Below are 15,633 nucleotides of genomic sequence, written 5' to 3'. Positions count from 1 at the left end.
GGGAAGTTGATTTCATCCAGTGAATTATCCAGAACAGATCTTTTAGGTCTCTAGAATGAAGAGACCAGACCCTGTGCCAGGATCATCTGTGCTGATTTTTATTGTAATCATTACAGTCAGTTTTATCTTGGAGAGCAAATACTGGTCCTTACTGTGCTTGCTTTGGAGAGCAGTGGGCAACATCTGAGAGGCAGGTGGGGGAGCTGGAGCTAAATAAAAATAGTTGAAGCTAACACTGAAAGAGGTGGAACTGTCAAGGTAGTGTGTAACATGTGAAATTGAAGGGACCCTGGTTGTGAGAAATCTAGGTTGAAACAATGAGTGTAAGTTGTAGGCTGTCACAATGACAGAAGTGCCTGGAAGTGCTTGGTGTCTTTTTTTGTTAAATTGCTGTTGTGATCAGCAGGCATTGCCTATTGGCTGACCTTGTGCTTTGCCTAAAACCTGCCTGACCTGTTCCAAGTTTCCTTTCCTGGATTAAAAAGAGAAGGTTTACTTCTGTTGTTTACTGCTGTTACCAGATAGAATGAATACTAATTTTAATGCTGTTGTCTTCCTCTTAGGGCAAATTTATCAGAATCAACTTTGATGTCAACGGCTACATTGTTGGAGCCAATATTGAGACCTGTATCCTTTCTGTAACCCCTTGAAAGGAGAAGTTCAAGGCTCTAGAGGTGACAGGAATGGTACCTAGCAGTAGGAATGGTACCTAGCAGTCTCTTCACAACTGACTTAGGTTGAGAAAGCGGTTGGAAGCATTCTAAATTTCTGCTATCAAGATCATTGTCGTAGTCTTCTGTTTCCTCATAATAGTGTTTTGTGACCTTTTGTGATCATGGTGCAGATCTTTTCAGAATGAATGAATGAATTCTAATCCTGAGAGATGAAATGCAAGCATAAACTGCAGTAATATGAATAGGTGTGGAATTTCATAAGTCATTCTCACTTCTGTCCAAGGCAAGTGGGGATTGATGGCCACTATTTTTTTGTTTCTTACCAGTTAAGTCTCTCTTACCATGGTCATCATTCACAGGCTGGCAGAACTGAGACCAGAAGCTTGGTGGGTTGTTGACTGATAGTGATTGCTAAGTCAATACCCCTGTCAGTTGGCATGAGGAGAACATCAGGTAGTTTTTTTTCCTACAGTGGAATAGGAAGTGATTTGTATGTCCTGTCACATGCCTTGACTCTCTGAAGATCTGCTGGAGAAGTCACGTGCAATTCGCCAGGCCAAAGAGGAGAGAACCTTCCACATCTTCTACTACCTGCTCTCTGGGGCAGGGGAGCATTTGAAGAGTAAGTATAATTGTGTTGTGATGAGGGAGTCCCATAACTACAACAACAGGGGCTTCAGAACTAGGACCTGTAGACTAGGACCTGTTCTTCACAGCTCCTTCTCTCTGCCTTTTAGATATGGTCAGCTCTCCTCCACTTCCATCTGCCCTCCCCCTGCACTTCTCAGTTCCTGAAAACTTGCTTCTCTGGTTCCTTCCTGCACTTGTCTCCTTGCCAGCAATGACTCTACGCCCTTCCTTATCTAAATCACTGTCCCATGTTTAGTCTAGTCTTGCATGATGTAAACCATTCCGGTGCAGGAATGGTCCTGCTGTGATGTACTCGGCATGTAACTGAGGGGAGCAAATCTGCAAGCCTCTAAGCAGCTCTAGCAGTCTGGGATCCCAGCACACCTTGCTTTAATACCTCAGCCTGGTAATCTGGGTCTGTGTTGTGCAAGAGCTGCAAATTGCTCTGCAGGAATGACAAAGGGAGAGGACTTTCTCATAGCTGCTACTGTTTCAAGAGTTAATATATTAACTTTTATCTGACTTGAAACAAGCGAGGTATCTGAAATTAAAGGCAATTATACTTTCAAGTTAATCCCTGCTTTTTGCAGATTTAGGGTGTAATGATGAGTGACACTGCTTTGGTGGTGTAGTCCAGAGGAAGGAAATAACACAGAAGAACTCTGTGTTTACCTAAAATACATTAAATATTCAACCTGAAGTAAAACTGGCCTTAACCCCAGATTCATCCAGGACCTGGTAGTGTATGCAAGTCAGAAATTTGGTATTGGTGGTAGCTTGTTGTCTGTTAAAAAAAATCCATAGCAACTTCTTTGTCAATTCTTTCCTAAGATGATCTGCTGCTGGAGCCTTACAACAAATACCGCTTCCTTTCCAATGGGCACGTTACGATCCCGGGTCAGCAAGACAAAGACATGTTTCAGGAGACCATGGAGGCAATGAAGATCATGGGCATCCCAGATGAAGAGCAGATAGGTATGAATATGCAAGGAATAAAAGCGGGAACAGGCCATGGCTCTTGAGCTGTTTTGTTCTGATGTTCTTTTTTTGTTTTGGTTGGATTTGTTAGCTTTTTGTTTAGGGTTTTTGTTGGTTTTGTTTTGCTTGTGTCCATTCCTGCCCCCCCTGCCCCAAGTGTAACAAAATTGAGTGGCTTTGGAGTGACCCACCTCAGGATCTACCAACACAGTTTCAGTTTATACAGTTAACTTTAGAAGTCAAGCAGCTAATAAAAACATGGTTCTCCTTGCTGTTTTTGTTCCCACTCTGAGGCTGGTATACTCAATTTATGAAAAACACATCCAAGATACAAGAATCCCCTCATTCTCTTATGCAGTGCATGGCTTGTGTGCTCCCCCTATCCCTTAGCAGTGGCTCTAAAGTACCTGATCCAACCACTGCTGGATTAGTCCTTTGAGAATGGGCTGGTCGTAGTGCCTTTCTTTCCAGCTTAACACTGAACTGCTGATCAGAAATTAATATTGTCTGATACTGGGAGCACAGTAGCATGACAGTGAAAATAGAATTGCATGCAGCCAGCACAAAGCGCAGTGATACGTATTCACCAGAGCTCTGTGCTCTCTCATTCATGATCTGCCTCACTGGTTGGGAATCAGTGTTCTGCAAAGTCTCACTTTCAAAATGTATGTGGTCTTCTAAAGTTAAGACTGTTAGTCTCTTCACTGAAGCAAGCAAGCATCTGTTGTGCTTTGAGGTCACCACCTCCTCTGCTACAGGCTGCAGCTCTTGTGTTTGTAGGGAATATGTACCTGTGCCATAAGTACTGCTCTTTACAATCCAGCCTACTATAAATCCATGCTGTGTATTCCAAAATCGGCATAAACAGGTAGAAGTTGGGGGACAAAAAAATCTTTGTTACGAGATCCACTTTCAAGTGACTGGCAGTTTGCTTTGCTCAAGGCAACTGGACCCTACTATGCAATGAGCTTTGACTTACACATGATGAAAATTGAATTGAAGCTGTCTTCCCTGTCTTGGCATCTGATGGTGCTTTTTTGATGTGCATCGTTTGAAGAGTATGAATATATCATTAGCAATGGGGTGGGGTGCTTCAGCATATAATTAGTAATAGCTACAGTACAGGCACTTTCGCCCACATCCTGCTGCCTTCTGTACATTATAATGTGTGTCTGTAAGGACTACACATCTTGGGCAGGAAATTGAAAGTGTTTCAGGGTTAAAGAAACAAAATCTTTAATTGGGGTGTACTCTTAACTGTCTCTTTCCTTTATTCAACAACAACTGTTGAGGAAAATTGAGTATCAAATTCATTGAGTTTTGATTCTCAAGCAGAGAACAAGTGTTTTATTAAAAAATACAGATGTTGTAGGTGGCACTTAACCCTCAGTCCTGTCTCTAACTGTTTTATAGTGATGTTGAGAATGGGTAAATTTCTGGGCTGTTTAGTCTTGCATAGGAATGACAAGGCAAGTCCTTTGTCCTAAATGGGAGTTATTTAGAGGAGTAGCCAGTGGTGTTTTTTCCCAAATTTCAGAAGAATTTTTAGGATACTGAGATGGGTCTCTTAACTATGTCAGGAAAGGTAACTGGGTCATATCAAGGCTTTTGGTGATGTCTGACACTAAGCTATTATTATTACTTTTATTTTAAAAGGTCTGCTGAAGGTTATCTCAGGTGTTCTTCAACTTGGCAACATAGTCTTCAAGAAGGAGCGTAATACAGACCAAGCCTCTATGCCAGACAATACAGGTAACCAATCTCTTCTCCCACACCAAAGAAAAGTGCAGGAAAAAAGCCTACAGGAAGTTCTTGCAAGTGGGAGAGTGTATTACAGTATGTATGGAGTGCTGGAGTCCCGTTTTTCCATAAGGTGAATTTTTTGTCAGAGGAGCTGCTGTGCTCTGTACAAATACACACTGTTGTGCCAGACGTGTGTTTGCAGCCACCCATGGGCAGGAATGTGGCACTGTTCCTGTGTCAGGGCTAGGCAGGAAGTACACGTGATGAACAGATGAAAAAGATTACTCTACTGGAATATGTGGAGTGTGTGTGTTTTAAAGGAGCTACAGTAATTGCTCCTTCAAACCTATATTATCAGATTTTAAGGAATGTTCTTTGCTGCCTATGTAGGTAGTCTGGTAACTGTAAGAGTTAAGGTGGTGGATAGTTTTATGGTGGGTATAAAGCATGTGTACCTATTTTAATTGCGCTGCCCATTGTTGAATGTGTAAACAGTGCCATGATTCATGTGATAGAAGACTGTTTGTTGGAAGACTTAACTCAGACCTTCATTGTAGATGTACTGCAGAAGTGCAAAGGTTGCTACTTTATCTCTAAATGGGGTTTTTTGGCTGTTATTCTTAAAAATATGCTCTAAATGCCATTTTAGGGAGGAGAGTAAATCATTTGGGTTTTGGGTCTCAAATCTGAAATAGAGAGTTGCCTCAAAGACTGATCAGTAGATGAAGACGGAACAATTAGCTTGATTAAGAAATCCATTTTCTGATGTATTTTTAAATTGGTTACAGACAGTGACCTTTCTGAAGCTTCTGTATTATGACTTAGTAGTATGAGGCTATTGCTTCAAATGTACTCTAGGGCTTCTGGAGAAACTCAATAAGCTGTAGTATTGGTTGCAAGAGGGGTTTTTTGGACTTTTTTTGGTTAGGAAGATACTTTGTCTCAGCAACCTGTTCTTCATTTAATGTTTTTTGTCAGCTGTTTCCTGACTTTTCTAAAGACAGTTCCCAGAATGTTTTCCTTTTTTTCTTGCTTTCTACGAGAAAAACAGAATAATATGAATCTTTTTGTTTCCTCCTACCATCTTTAGCTGCTCAGAAGGTGGCTCACCTTTTGGGTATCAACGTGACAGATTTCACTAGAGGCATCCTGACTCCTCGCATCAAAGTTGGGCGAGATTATGTCCAGAAAGCTCAGACCAAAGAGCAGGTAGGCATTCTCAAAAAGTAAACAAGTACTTTGGTCTCTAATCTTACTGCTGCACAGCTAACGAATGTATCAGAGGTTTCTGTAGTGTTTACTAACCATCTTTGTGATTGCAATGTATGGCAAGCACACCTGAATATTGTAGCATAATATATTGCTTCTAGCATAATATATTGATTGCTCGTGTAATGTGTATAAAGATAGAATTCACCCTTGTCCCTTAGCACTTATCTGAGAAAAAAAACAGAGGGAACACAAGTCCCCTAATTTTGGTGACTGGCTGTCCTTGGGGACTTAGTAGTTTCAATGTGGTGTGCAAGGCTGACATTTTCAAGTTGGTGCAATACAGAAAGCACTATTTTTGAGTAGGTCAGCTATTAAGATAGAAGAATTTGCAGCTCACCCTTGAAATTGATTGGAAATTTTGTAACGCTCTTGACTGGTCATGCTGTAAATGAAACCTGACCTAGGAGCTAGTGGCCTGCTTGAATGGAGCAAACCCCTGTGCTTACTCATTGCCTGACTTCTTTATGAACACAGCATTATCCTCTGAATACAGAAACATGCGCCTGTAACATGGAAGGGATTGGTAAGAGATTGAAGTCTGGAAAAAGTCGCAGGTTGCCTTTCCATGCTTCCTTTCGCTTTTGATGTTTAATTTCTTACTACACATAGTATTTGTGTCAAACACAGGTAGGGTAGTCACAGGGAGGGATTGGGCTTCACAAATCCAAAGTTACAAAAAGAATTTAAATTCATTTATTTGGGCCTATGAAATACACCATGTCTTTGGAAGTGACTGGGCATAGTTTTTCTTTCTTTAGTACCAGCTCTTGTTTTCTTCAGCAGGCAGGATCTTGAAATTTGGTTTTGACATACTAATATAGAGACAAATTCTTTGCTCTTGTATATGGAGTATCACTATGCCATCTACTTTTGATTGGGAATAAACTGAAATAAGCCTTGTTCAGTGAATTTCATGGTGGAGAGAAAAATCTCAGACTACATTTGTGCTGCTAGATCCTGAAATAGTGTAAACTGTGCCTTTCTTTGGTTTGTCATGCAACTCCTGATGTTTATGTTTGCTGTTCAGGCTGATTTTGCCATTGAAGCACTGGCTAAAGCCACTTACGAGCGGATGTTCCGGTGGCTGGTTATGCGCATCAACAAGGCTTTGGATAAGACCAAGAGACAGGGTGCATCCTTCATTGGAATCCTTGACATTGCTGGCTTTGAGATTTTTGAGGTAAGGAGATGTCAGGTCCTTGCACTCAGCACGGTTTAAAGCGGAGCAAAGACCGCTGAAGGAGATAGTTCTACAACCGGAAAATAACACACTCTTGGAAAGGATGTGAAGCCCACAAAAAGGGGGAATCAGCATCAAATCTCATGTAAGATAAGTGTAGAAGAGGAAGAACTGAAGGAAAGTTGAGGGAGAGAGGGGAAATGGGAGCTCCTTCTCTAGATGACAGTGAGCTGTTAGGCCAAACTGTTGCAGGATTCTATGAAATAATTTTAGGATGTGGTTTGCATTATAGTCTGAAGTAGCCACAGACTGCCATCAGAAAAGAAGTATCCTCCCATTATCCCAGCCAGGCATCTCCTGTCAACCTGAGTTATGCTACGCTGGGTCTAGCTCATGAGCTACTGCAAAATGAATTGGACCAATTTATTCATGAAATAGAAAACTTGAAACACAGAAAAGTTGGGGTTTGGGGGTTTTTTTATTGGTTGGGTTTTGTGAGGTATTTTTGTTTCCTTCCCCCTCTGATAGGTGTACCTTTGGCTTCATGGTTGCTGGATCTCATGGAAAGGAGAGGAGCAGAAATAACATAGTTAAGAATTATTGAAATGTGCAGGAAGTAGAACAGGACCACTGTCTTTAGAAGCTGCGTTATGTTTTGTGTGGTCAAACATAAAAATGCACTGTGGGTTATTAACCTTATCCTTACTGTTTGAAGAAATTGGGAAATTCTGAAGAAATTTCCCTCATTTTCACTGCTCTGATTTTATATAAGGATTAAAATGGGACTTTCCAGTCCACAGGCTTTTAGAAATTCTTCTTCATGCTTCTGTTGCTGCTTCTTCCTATGAAGAGGACTTGCTGGCTCTCCATTTGTGAGAAAACCAGAGTCTTTTCTGTTCCCGGGTTAAGTAGCTGCAGTAATTCTGCTGCTGTTTACAGCTAAACATTCTTTTGCAAAGTCTGAGAACCAATGTGTATGAACTTCCCTAGGGATTGCAGCAATGTGCAGTGACACGTGACAGAACAGGCAGTTCATATCCAAAGGGGTTATTGACAGTGGACTGTCTGCCCCACTCTAGCTTAGATTCCTGAACTGCAGAGATGATCTTTTGTGCTAAGAGAACAGTGGTTGTGTCTTCAAAGCAATTGCTCAAACATCTTTCTACCTTTTTCTTCATTAGCTGAACTCCTTTGAGCAGCTGTGTATTAACTACACAAATGAAAAGTTGCAGCAGCTCTTTAACCACACCATGTTCATTCTGGAGCAAGAGGAGTACCAGAGGGAGGGCATAGAGTGGAATTTCATTGACTTTGGCCTGGATCTGCAGCCCTGCATTGACCTCATAGAGAAGCCGGTAAGTTCATTGTTTTACTGTCGACCGGGAAATGGCTGCACTGATTTTGTCACTGAGGACATCACCTCTTCCTGTAGATTGGAAACTGGCCCTCTAGCTTGTGTAATCTTCTCCTGACACTCTAATGTGATTAGAAGCAGTAGCAAACAGTTTCTTCTTTGTCTGAAAGTGTGTCACCAATAAGGCTGTTAGTATCAGTTCTGTAGGAAACACTGCATGAAAATAGATCTAATCTATTTCCTCTCACTGAGTTGTCCTCACTTGTGTGGGTCTGCATGGTGCTAGATGTACGTGCAGCTTGCCATAAGTGATGTGAACTTCCTTGCTTAACTACAGATGTGATGAGAAGCTGTGAATCTCTGTTGCTTTCATTCTGCTCTAATGAAACCTGAGAATTTCTGAATTTCATAGTAGATATTCCAGTAGTAAGGACTAGTTTGTGAAACTTTCTGCTATGGCCCTTTGCATTTAGACACCTGAATATATTTAGAGAACTGCGTAATAATATTTCTTCTATTAAAAAATATTTTTTCCCAAAAAACAATCTAGACAAATGTCACAGAAGAGACTTTCTCATTAAAATGGTCAGGATTTAGGTAAGGATATTGAAGAACTATTAACAATTTCTAGTACAATGGAAATAGTTTAACTGATACCACACAAGAGGTGAATGTGATGTGGATCAGGCTTAGGTATCCTTTCTTTTCTCCTCTAGCCATTTAAAGGTGCTAATTATTGTTGCAGTTGTGTAGTTAATAATGTTTTGATGTTTCCCTTCTTTAAGGCTGGGCCTCCTGGTATACTGGCCCTGCTGGATGAAGAGTGCTGGTTTCCAAAAGCAACAGACAAAAGCTTTGTGGAAAAAGTTGTTCAAGAACAAGGCACCCACCCCAAATTTCAGAAGCCAAAACAGCTGAAAGACAAAGCTGACTTCTGTATCATACATTATGCTGGCAAGGTAAAGAATTAATAACTAAAATGTGAAGGTTGGAATACTTAATTCATAAGCACTGCTTCTTAGAAATGGCTACTTACCAAAATGGTTCCCTATGAGAAACCATCAGAAGATTTCATGGAAATGTTCCATTGCAGAGGACCTTACAGGGCCTAAGGAGAGTTGCCTGCGAGTTATATCAACATTTATAGTTCAAGACATGTCAAACTGACAGCAATTTAAATTTGTTCTCTGTCACTTGGTGAGATTGGAGGTACTTTTCAGAAACTTGCATCAAGACTTCATCACCAGAAATGCTGATGCAGTTGTTTTTTTGTCACACTCTGGATGGTACAAACTAGCATTGCAAATCCATTCCCTTTATGACAGAACAGAACATGCAGCTTTTTGTAAGGGTTGAGAATTTCTAGGTGTGCTTACTTAGATGGCAAATCCAAGAGTGGTTAGGTAATCTGTTGTTGTGCAAACCTCAGTGATGTTTTTACAGACTGTGCCAGATGTTGTTGGATCTTGTGCTGCAGAAAATCGTCCCCCAAGCTTCTTGATGTGTTTACCTTCTCCAGGTGGACTATAAGGCAGATGAATGGCTGATGAAGAACATGGATCCGCTGAATGATAACATTGCTACTCTTCTCCACCAGTCATCGGATAAGTTTGTGTCTGAGCTGTGGAAAGATGGTATGTAGTTAAACTTCATTTCATTTGTTTGCTCTTTTTCTGTGTGAAAGAGCTTGAGCATCAGAAGTCTGTTATGAGCTGTTTTGCTTTTTTCCCCTGAAGACTAAGCCACGCAGATGAGCATTATCTGGAACATCCTTTGCTTAGATCATGGTATTTCATTAAAAGTTCACTTTAACTCAAGAGAAAGATTCACTTGCATCAACTTCTGTTAAGCTTGCTGCATATATAACAATTCTGTCTCAAAATGAAATGCTGGGATAAAATATCAATGCACCATTATGAGCCAGCAGCTTGCATAGCTGCAACACTCAAGATCTGAGGCGGAATCTGTTCTCAGTCCTGCAACTAAGTGTGCCCTTTCTGCAGTGTTGTTCAGTATTTTACTCTATCTTCTCTGGGTTTATCTGCTTTTGAGTCTTACTGTCACTTTCTGTGGTAGGTTTTCTTTGACGTCTCTGTCTGTTGCAGAGATGCAGAAGGTTCAGAGAGCCTATTTCTATCAACACTTTCCTATTCTTCATCTAGAACCAGGTGACTGAGAAACCCAGCTGTCGTGTCATGTGTGTGATGCATCCTAGAGCCATGCAAGAAATGCTTCCGTTAACTTCTTTGTCCCTTTGTCATACCTGCCTGTCTTTCTTGTTCATTTCCTCTGCTTTGTGCTAGTAGCTCCTCATGGACTTTAAAACAAAAGTAAAACTCACCTTGAAAGTGGATACAAGAATACAGACACATTCAGGTGCAAAAATTTTCTCTTGCACAACTTGGGTAGGAACAGCTAAAAGCAAATCCCTGTCAAGTGTTTGAATGTAGAGCTAGTACAGCTGTATTTCTTGCAAGATACGGAAGGAAAAATTCTGAGACTACATAGAAACTGAAATCCAGTTTAACATTGGTTTTAGTACTGGGATTTCACGTTAGCAGCTGATAATCTAAAAGAAAGTTTGGCAAAGGAACTCCTACTGGATGAAAAATGGCCATCAGCAAGTTATGCCTAACAAGGCCTTTGCTGTGTGAGACTACTTTTGGACTTGAAATGTCAACTGACCACAGCTTAGTAGTTTTCATTTAGTATTCTTAGCTGGATCTCCTGTTGCAAGTGACGGTCCTTTGTGCTATCTTGAAGTAGATTGCAGGGCTCAAGATTAAGAGGATTGGTACGGCCACAGTCTGAGATGCACTTCTGTGGGTTTCCCTGTGATGTCATCGAGTAACTTAACCTTCTTTTCTTTCTGATAAGACAACCTTGACCCTATTCCAACAGCTGCTCTGGAAGTGAACAGTTTTTAACTAATATTAGTTGTTAATGAGAGTATTCTTTCTTGTATATTCTTTTGTAGGGGTGTCTCTTAGCAGCTGTATTTTTTTTTTAATCAGAAGGCAGTTGAGCACAAGCTGGTGTATTTTCTGGTGGAGTGAAGATTGGGAGCCTGAGTGTAGGCATCAGCCAACCACTAAGGATGGTGCAGACTAGTTTGGAGCCCTTAGTGAAAGCGTATTGGAGGTGTGGAAAGTCATAGTGATACAGTTAGTTTTTGTTGGATGGGTGAATTTTTATCTCCATGTGGAAAAGCAATGGGAAAAAGTAAAACTTAGTTTCTTCTCACCCCTGCTCCCTATCAGATCTAGCTGACTTCTGTTGAGGAAAAAAAAAATCTGTGGTGTCCATCCATCAAGGTGATAACTTCATCAATGCTTGGATGTCACTGTTGCATAGCGGAGAAACTGTTGGGGGCAGGGAGCTCTGACTTTCTCCTAGTGCTGTTGTTCATGTCTGTGTCATATAGAACACTTGGACTCCAAAAACAACTCAAGCAGTGGTATCTCGAGGCTTGGTTTCTGTCATGCCTTTTACTGTGTTTGTTCAGTTTACAAGTAGATATGACTTTTCTCATCATCAGTCATGACAGTCCTGCCTGTAATGCAAGAGTGAAGCTGGGCTTTTTCTCTATCTGTGTCCCCTTCTGGATCAGAGTTAACTAATAGTTGACTCTGCTGGGCTACCAGCTAGAACTCTTGGTTTGTTGTTTTTCATTCTAAGATAAGCAAGTAGAAGCATCTGAAACTCACTTCTAGATTGCTCTTCCAGTGCTGCCATCCAGGGCATCAGTAGAATGTGTTTGGGATTAAGTTTGACTCCATCACTCAAACTTCCTGTAGTGAGCTGATGCTTTCTTTTCCTTCCTGCTCCTATCCCTGCACAAATTTTGTACAGGAGTCGACATCTGTGTAGAGATGAAGCAAAAAGGATCCTGCAGCTCCTCTCATTTATCCTGTTCTACCCAGGTGTTCTTTGTATGTTCCAATGCTTCCTTTGTTTCTGGGAAAATTTTAATGCTCTTTCCTGTGCTTTCTCTAGTGGATCGTATTGTTGGGCTGGATCAGGTAGCTGGTATGTCAGATACAGCATTGCCAGGGGCCTTTAAAACCAGGAAGGGAATGTTCCGGACAGTGGGACAGCTCTACAAAGAACAGCTGGCTAAACTGATGGCTACCTTGAGGAACACCAACCCCAACTTTGTCCGTTGCATTATCCCCAACCATGAGAAAAAGGTAAAGACAGTTCTAACAGCACAGCCCATGCATTCTTACGTGGGCTTCCTGGGGCATATGGCTGGGTTGATACCTTCTGTCAGGTTTTACAAGAGATCTGGAAGAGGTCCTGTTTTTTTCAGGGTGTTTTTTTAAGGTCATCTTAAATAACTGTATGCTTACGAAAATTTTGGAGACTGATCTTTCCACTTCTTAAAGTGGCATAAAAGCTTTCTATTGCTTCTAACTGGAAAAGAGAGAACTGGCAGCTTTACAAAAAAGAGAGAGGGAGAGGCAAGGGGGTAAGCCCTTTTTGTAAAAGCTTAGTGGTATTCATAAAATATACATTTTCCTCACTAGGCTGGAAAACTAGACCCCCACTTGGTCCTCGACCAGCTTCGCTGTAATGGAGTGCTGGAGGGAATCCGTATTTGTCGTCAAGGTTTCCCCAACAGAGTTGTATTCCAGGAATTCAGACAAAGGTGAGCCCTAGATAAGAATCTGAAGTAGTCTTTAGCCTGGCAAAGTTAAGACACAAGTACAAAAACGGAAGTCTTTTATTGCAACTAGATTGCAAATTTTTCAAAGACAACACATCTGTACCTTGGTATTCCCTGGCACAAAGCCTCCCAAAAGCATCTTGGATTTCTTCAGTAAGGGTATAGTTGAGGTGAGGCATAGAGGACCCTGTCCAAGACTGCTGCTTCATACTCTGCTGTCTAGAGGTGCAGTGTTTTTTGAAAAACTGTTGAGCTCATAATGGCAATGTGTACTGATTTCTTTTGTTGTTTTCAAATACACTTATGTGACTAGTCTGATGCTTTCTCGTTTTCAGATATGAAATCTTAACTCCAAATGCAATTCCCAAAGGATTTATGGACGGAAAGCAGGCTTGCGTGCTGATGGTAAAACATCCCAGAAACTCTACTTGAATAGAGTAAACTTTATGGGTGTGGTTTAAAAGTTGGAGTTGTGCATGCTAAATATAGCTTGTACTCACAGACCAAAATTCCAAAGTCAAAATGTTTTGTCTGAGAGAAGGGTGCAAAAGGCTTCCTCTTGGCTTCATGGATGGAGGCTTTTGTCTAGCATGAGATTCAATAATCCTAGGCAAAGAGGATCTTTGTTTCCACAGATGCATACACTTTCAGATGCCAGCAGTATTCATAGAATCAAAATGCTTAGAAGCATTAAAGCACATGCTTAAAGTATGGGCTTCAGTAAACTTTCTGTAATGGCCTGCTGTTGACAAATGCTTTCAGCAAAGGCTCCAATTAGTTTCTGTAGAATTGCCTGCTTCAAAGGAAAAGCGTTGGCTCTAGCTTGATGACTAGGCTTGAATTGAGCTTGGCTATAAGGGATTCCCTTTTTTCTGTCTTATGGGAGTATAGCTGATTCTTCTTAACTAGTATAAGCACTGGCAACAAATCCTTGGAAGGAAGTTTGGGCTGGGGTGTCTTATTTTGACAAGATAGGACTGGGAAAAAGTAAATAGGAAGGATCAACAGATGTTTCTTCAAGGAAAGGAAGAGAGCTCTCAAGACTAGGCATGCATTCCTCATAGCATCCTTGTATTCTGAGTGCTTGATGTGATACTGTATTAGATGATGCTTTCTGTTATATTTTCTGTCTCTGGTTACCTCAATTTGATGCTGTGCTTGGCTGAGCTCCAGCTCCTCTAATTGAGATAGACCAGGACTTTATTGGGAGTTAGCAGCTTTGGTTGGCCTGAGTGGCTCGTTGTAGAGAAGGGCTGTCTTAGAGCCACAAGCCACAAATATGCTTTGTGATGTTTCAAGTGAAAAATTCTTTGTAGGACATGAATTCTTCTCTCTCTCTTTTTAGATCAAAGCATTGGAGCTGGATTCCAACCTTTACAGAATTGGACAGAGTAAAGTGTTTTTCAGAGCTGGAGTCCTTGCTCATCTTGAAGAAGAGAGAGACCTGAAGATCACAGATGTTATTATTGGATTCCAAGCATGTTGCAGAGGCTACCTGGCCAGGAAGTAAGTGCCATAATTTTTAAAGTACATCATAAACATGTATTTCTCCCATTCAGGTACAAGTTTATCTTCAAAAAAGAGAAATTATTATGTCTAGAAATTGCCTTTTTGTCAGAAAGGTCATGATTTATTTATTGTATGATCTTGTAGGGTTTTCTCATCTCTGTAAAGCCAGACTTTTGGCACCTGCAGGAATCTCTGAGTGCTGTATCCCAGAAACAACCTGAGCAGTAAAGTCTGTTCCTCTCTATAAGAATGCTGTGCAGCAAATCAGATTTTTGACAGAAGTGCTGTGAAGGTGCAAATGGAAAAGTCCTAGTACAGTACTGATGCAGGAGGTGTAGGGTTTCCCTTAAGCTGTTAGGTAGGGCTGCAAATGGTACAGTTCTAAGAACAAGAGTAGTACCTGTCAGTTTGGTGGGAAAACACACCTCTGTTTCAGATCTCCCTTGTTGGAAGTGAAGATAGTAAAGCTTTTCAGATTAGAGGACGTGAGGGAAAATTTTTTTTAAATAGGAAATTGGATTAAGGGGAGAATAGCCACTCTTACCTGAGCAGAAGAAAACTGAAAATCAAGAGAAAGTTCACTGGAAATTGTGCTGGTTTTTTTGGGAGGGAACCTTCTAAAGGAGAAACACAGAAGTATCTAAGAAAGGGCTTGATGGTGTGAATTGTGTGCTGCTCTAGATTCCTTTGTCTTACCTCCACTTGCTTTGCAGAGCCTTTGCCAAGCGCCAGCAGCAGCTGACAGCTATGAAAGTGCTTCAGAGAAACTGTGCTGCCTATTTGAAACTGCGGAACTGGCAGTGGTGGAGGTTGTTCACCAAGGTAATATTTTTCCCCTTGCAATTTTGACAGTTTGGTTGCAATTTCAGCTTCTCAGGTTGAACCAGAGCACAAAAATCACTCCCTTTGCAATTGGGTTGGCTTGCAACTGCACCTTGTTTTGTTTAGGCAGAGAATGTCTGAGAATGTCTAATAGTGTGTTTTATAGCTGAAATATGACTGCATAAACCAGATACAAAGCTACATCCAAGTAATACTGTGGAAAACCAGTAGCCATATCTTAATGTTTTATGCCTAAGAGGATCACTTGCTTTGGTGGTATGGCACTTCAGTGAGTCACTTGCAGTGTGGATCAATTTAACTAAGCAAAAATTATTATTGCAGGGGTGGTTTGCCATCTCTTTGTCCAGAGTTGTAAGAGCAAAGGAAAAACAGTGGGGTCTGATCTTGCTGTTATAATTGTATATATTTCACCTTTATAAAGACAATGAACACGCAAAGAGAAGGTCTTTTTTCTAAATGCATGGGATTTCTTGCTTTTTGAGAGTAGAGTTTACACTTTTCTCTTTCCTATGAAATTACTTCTGAGGGATTTTGATGGGGGAAGCACAGAGATGAATGGTGTCCGTTTCTTCATAGAGTAATAGAGTAGTATGGGTTGGAAAGGACCTTTAAACATCATCTAACCCAATCCCCCTGCAGTGAACAGAGACATCTTCAACTAGATTAGTTTGCTCAGAGCCCCATCCAACCTGACCTTGCATGTTTTCAGGGATCAGGCATCTGTCCACCACCTCTCTGGAAAACCTGTTCTAGAGTTTCACCACCTCATTGTAAAAAACTT

General features: G+C 41.0%; 1 protein-coding gene across 2 annotated transcripts in view; it reads left to right on the top strand.

Annotated features, from left to right (window-relative positions):
* MYH9 (myosin heavy chain 9) overlaps positions 1-15,633 on the top strand; it is a 70,368-nt gene that overhangs the window by 38,051 nt on the left and 16,684 nt on the right. For both annotated transcript variants that reach the window (XM_082280464.1, XM_082280463.1), the window contains exons 7-20: positions 564-627; positions 1,198-1,296; positions 2,136-2,279; positions 3,939-4,034; positions 5,116-5,234; positions 6,325-6,477; positions 7,659-7,832; positions 8,617-8,790; positions 9,351-9,465; positions 11,828-12,021; positions 12,361-12,482; positions 12,836-12,905; positions 13,846-14,006; positions 14,723-14,831. In XM_082280464.1, the coding sequence (XP_082136590.1) occupies positions 564-627; positions 1,198-1,296; positions 2,136-2,279; positions 3,939-4,034; positions 5,116-5,234; positions 6,325-6,477; positions 7,659-7,832; positions 8,617-8,790; positions 9,351-9,465; positions 11,828-12,021; positions 12,361-12,482; positions 12,836-12,905; positions 13,846-14,006; positions 14,723-14,831 (1,794 nt within the window). The remainder of the gene's footprint in view (positions 1-563; positions 628-1,197; positions 1,297-2,135; positions 2,280-3,938; positions 4,035-5,115; positions 5,235-6,324; positions 6,478-7,658; positions 7,833-8,616; positions 8,791-9,350; positions 9,466-11,827; positions 12,022-12,360; positions 12,483-12,835; positions 12,906-13,845; positions 14,007-14,722; positions 14,832-15,633) is intronic.

The sequence above is a fragment of the Coloeus monedula genome (genome assembly GCF_965178545.1).
Source record: "Coloeus monedula genome assembly, chromosome: 4".
NCBI lineage: Eukaryota > Metazoa > Chordata > Aves > Passeriformes > Corvidae > Coloeus > Coloeus monedula.
The sequence above is the reverse complement of the archived record's forward strand: the minus strand, read 5'-3'. Positions and strand labels throughout refer to the sequence as shown.